Source organism: Cyprinodon variegatus, unplaced genomic scaffold, assembly GCF_000732505.1.
Source record: "Cyprinodon variegatus isolate N-32 unplaced genomic scaffold, C_variegatus-1.0 Scaffold1594, whole genome shotgun sequence".
Taxonomy (NCBI): domain Eukaryota; kingdom Metazoa; phylum Chordata; class Actinopteri; order Cyprinodontiformes; family Cyprinodontidae; genus Cyprinodon; species Cyprinodon variegatus.
The window spans coordinates 58,668-61,922 of record NW_015152047.1 but is presented as its reverse complement, the minus strand read 5'-3'; the positions used below and the strand labels follow the sequence as shown (position 1 = coordinate 61,922).

The window sequence follows — 3,255 nt, the reverse complement described above, 5'->3', positions numbered from 1 at the left end:
ATGTTGGATGGATGGAATAATTTATTCATTCATTCATTGAAGCTGCTGGTGTTTCCAGCTTCAACTCTGGATTCTGACTCTGGTTCATTTTACTGTAGAACCTGAGAATCTTCATGGAGGAGTCCCAGTATGTTCTTCCCAGTATGTTCTTCCCAGTATGTTCTTCCCAGTATGTTCTTCCCAGTATGTTCTTCCCAGTATGCTCTTCCCAGTATGCTCTTCCCAGTATACTTCCTTTTGCATGTAAAGCATAAAACAGACCCAGATATAAACAGCAGATTGCTGCTTGTTATCGATGATCCAGCAGCAGCCTTCTAGAACCGGAAAATAATTAACTTTTATGCTTAAACTTTTACAGGTGGTGCAGCTGAAAAGTTTCTGAACATTTAAAAATCTGAACCTGGGAACTAAAATAAACTGAAACATTTCTATTATTTTCTATGTTCTATGGAGCTGAAGATCCGCCTTCACCACAGGGGGGCGCTATCGACCAACCTCACTGCAGCTGCTTTTTATTTCTTTGCTCTCATTGTGTTTGCATTTGTGAGTTCAGGTTCAGAAATCCTCCATCTCCGGGGGAGGGGGGGCGGTTCTGATTGGTCCGGTTCTGCAGCTCTTTGCAGCGCAGCTTTGAAGCAGCTCCGTTCTCCTCTAACCTGCCGCAGGTCTGCAGGGGCCGGTCTGCAGGGGAGGAGCGTCGGAGAGGCGGTCTCTGACGCGCAGTCAGCCTCACCAGTGGAGCTGCAGCGCAACAGGAGCAGAGGGAGAGTCTGAGGAGAAGGAGAAGCAGCTGCTGCTGGTGGATCATTCCTCCTCCGGAAGAAGGGAATATTGGGATTCTGTGGGATTACAGACTTTCTAATCTGAGGGCTTTTAAACCGGGATTGTTGGAACTGTTGGTGTTTTTCCGTCATCAAATAGATGCGACTGTGTGAGAGGAATACTAATGAACGGCGCGCTGCGCCCTGCTGAGGCGCACAGCTCCCCCCTCCCCCCCGCTGCTGTTTCTGACCCCCCCACCGGACGATCAGAGGAATTTTACAGCCACAGACCCAGGAATTAGTCAGAGCCTCTGAGGGTGGGGACAATCCTGCTGCAGGGTGGGGAAGCAAAATGGGGAACAGCTTCTCCAACATCTCTGCCTTCCAGTCGCTTCACATCGTCATGCTGGGTTTGGACTCTGCTGGGAAGACCACCGTCCTCTACAGACTGAAATTCAATGAATTCGTCAACACTGTCCCCACCATCGGCTTCAACACGGAGAAGATCAGGCTGAGCAACGGCACGGCGAAGGGCATCAGCTGCCACTTCTGGGACGTGGGGGGCCAAGAGAAGCTGCGGCCCCTGTGGAAGTCCTACAGTCGCTGCACAGACGGTATCATCTACGTGGTGGACTCTGTGGACGTGGACCGGCTAGAGGAGGCCAAGACTGAGCTGCACAAGGTCACCAAGTTCGCGGAGAACCAGGGAACGCCGCTCCTGGTCATCGCCAACAAGCAGGACCTGCCCAAGTCTCTGCCAGTGGCCGACATCGAGAAGCAGCTGGCCCTGAGCGAGCTCACGCCCTCCACCGCCTACCACGTCCAGCCTGCATGTGCCATCATAGGTGAGGGGCTCCATGAGGGGATGGACAAGCTGTACGAGATGATCGTGAAGCGGAGGAAGTCCCTGAAGCAGAAGAAGAAGCAGCGGTAACATCAGCTGGACTCTGAGAGGAATTAGGCTCCACTTGTTGAAGCTTCAGGATGGACCGATGACCTCGCACCAAAAACCAGGCAGAGAGAAACAGGCTGGCCTGTTTCCTTCCTGACCCAAAGGAACAGTGCAGATATTCACAGGTGAACTTTTCTCACCTATTGTGGAAAAATGTCTTATTGCTGAAAGTTTCCAGCTAGTCTGTTTTTTTTTACTGATTTTACAGTAAATCCAACTTTTCTACGTCTTGCAGTTGATTTGCTGAGTTTGAACAAAGTCCAGTTTTTCCAGCTGGAGCTGCTGGTTTCGACGGCGCCGGCTGGTTCCCATTTTCCCAGCATACCGTTCCTACAGTTTAACTAGATTTTTATTGACACTGCTGGTCAGCTGGCTGAAAGGAGACAACTGTGTATTTCTAATACTTAAAAAAAAGCAGTCAAAGTGTGAAATCCATCTCTGAGTGAATTTAACTGATAGCTGCCATCTGTTCATAGTCACAGTCATGTCCTAAATGTTTCATCATACCATGAAGCTAGGCTATCATCCTCTCATAGCGCCCCATGCTAACAAGAGGGCTAGAGGTTATCAGGGCTAACCAGGTAAACTATGATGTCACAAACCCCACCTGTTTTATTTCTGAAGTATTTAGGTTTATGTTTTATTTCTAAAAATCAGAGCCAGACTCAGTTAGAGCAAAGTCTGTGTTAAATGTGTTTGTTGTCATTGATCCTCTATATCAGGGGTGTCAAACCGGTTCCAGAAAGGGCCGTATGGCTGCAGGTTTTCTTTCCAACCAAGCATTGAACGATGTGCTCTCACCCAAATCAATCAAGGGAGTCCAATCTGAACATGATGACTTGATGAGATGACTGGAGTCTGGTGTGCTACTGCTTGGTTGGAAAGAAAACCTGCATCCTCATGGTCCTTTCTGGTACCAGTTTGACACCTGTGCTCTATATGATATTATGATGGACTGATGATTAGCTCTGTAGCCAAACAACTTGATCAATATCGGATGAGTCTGTCGTATTCCCCCAGATATCAACATTTTCACTTCAAACTGTTTATTTTACTAATATTTGTGAAAGCAGCGTCACTGAAATGAAAGAGAAGCTACGTTAGCATTCTCACTAGCTGTTAGCCTTCCATTGCTCCGAGGACTTTCCTCAAATTCACTGTAACTGGATGTGGAAACAATTTCTGATGAATCTGAACGTGTCTCACTGGACTGGATCCACGGTTGGCTCCATCTTTGGATGTGTCTAAGGAATCATATTTTGCACGTAGCCGGGGCCACTGGGGCCTCCGGGGCCACTGGGGCCTCCGGGGCCACTGGGGCCTCCGGGGCCACTGGGGCCTCCGGGGCCACTGGCTACCAGGGCCTCGGTTTCCTCGCAGACGACCGTAGTTTCTGATGAATATTATGGCTCTCAGACTGTTGTTGTTTTTTATTTTGGAGCATTAAAGTAGCCTTTCCTCTGCATGGTGGACTGAGGACAACCTCCACTACTTTTGCACTTTTAATTTGCCAACAAACCAGGAGGAAACGACACTGTATGA

The 3,255-nt window shown here is 48.7% G+C and overlaps 1 protein-coding gene across 1 annotated transcript; it reads left to right on the top strand.

The window, feature by feature from the left end:
* The first annotated feature begins 642 nt into the window (after positions 1-642).
* Positions 643-3,032, top strand: LOC107104020 (ADP-ribosylation factor-like protein 4C). Its single transcript, XM_015403906.1, has one exon. It carries the CDS (start codon positions 1,114-1,116, stop codon positions 1,693-1,695), a length of 582 nt encoding a protein of 193 aa, XP_015259392.1. The 5' UTR covers positions 643-1,113; the 3' UTR covers positions 1,696-3,032.
* The last annotated feature ends 223 nt before the right edge of the window (positions 3,033-3,255 follow it).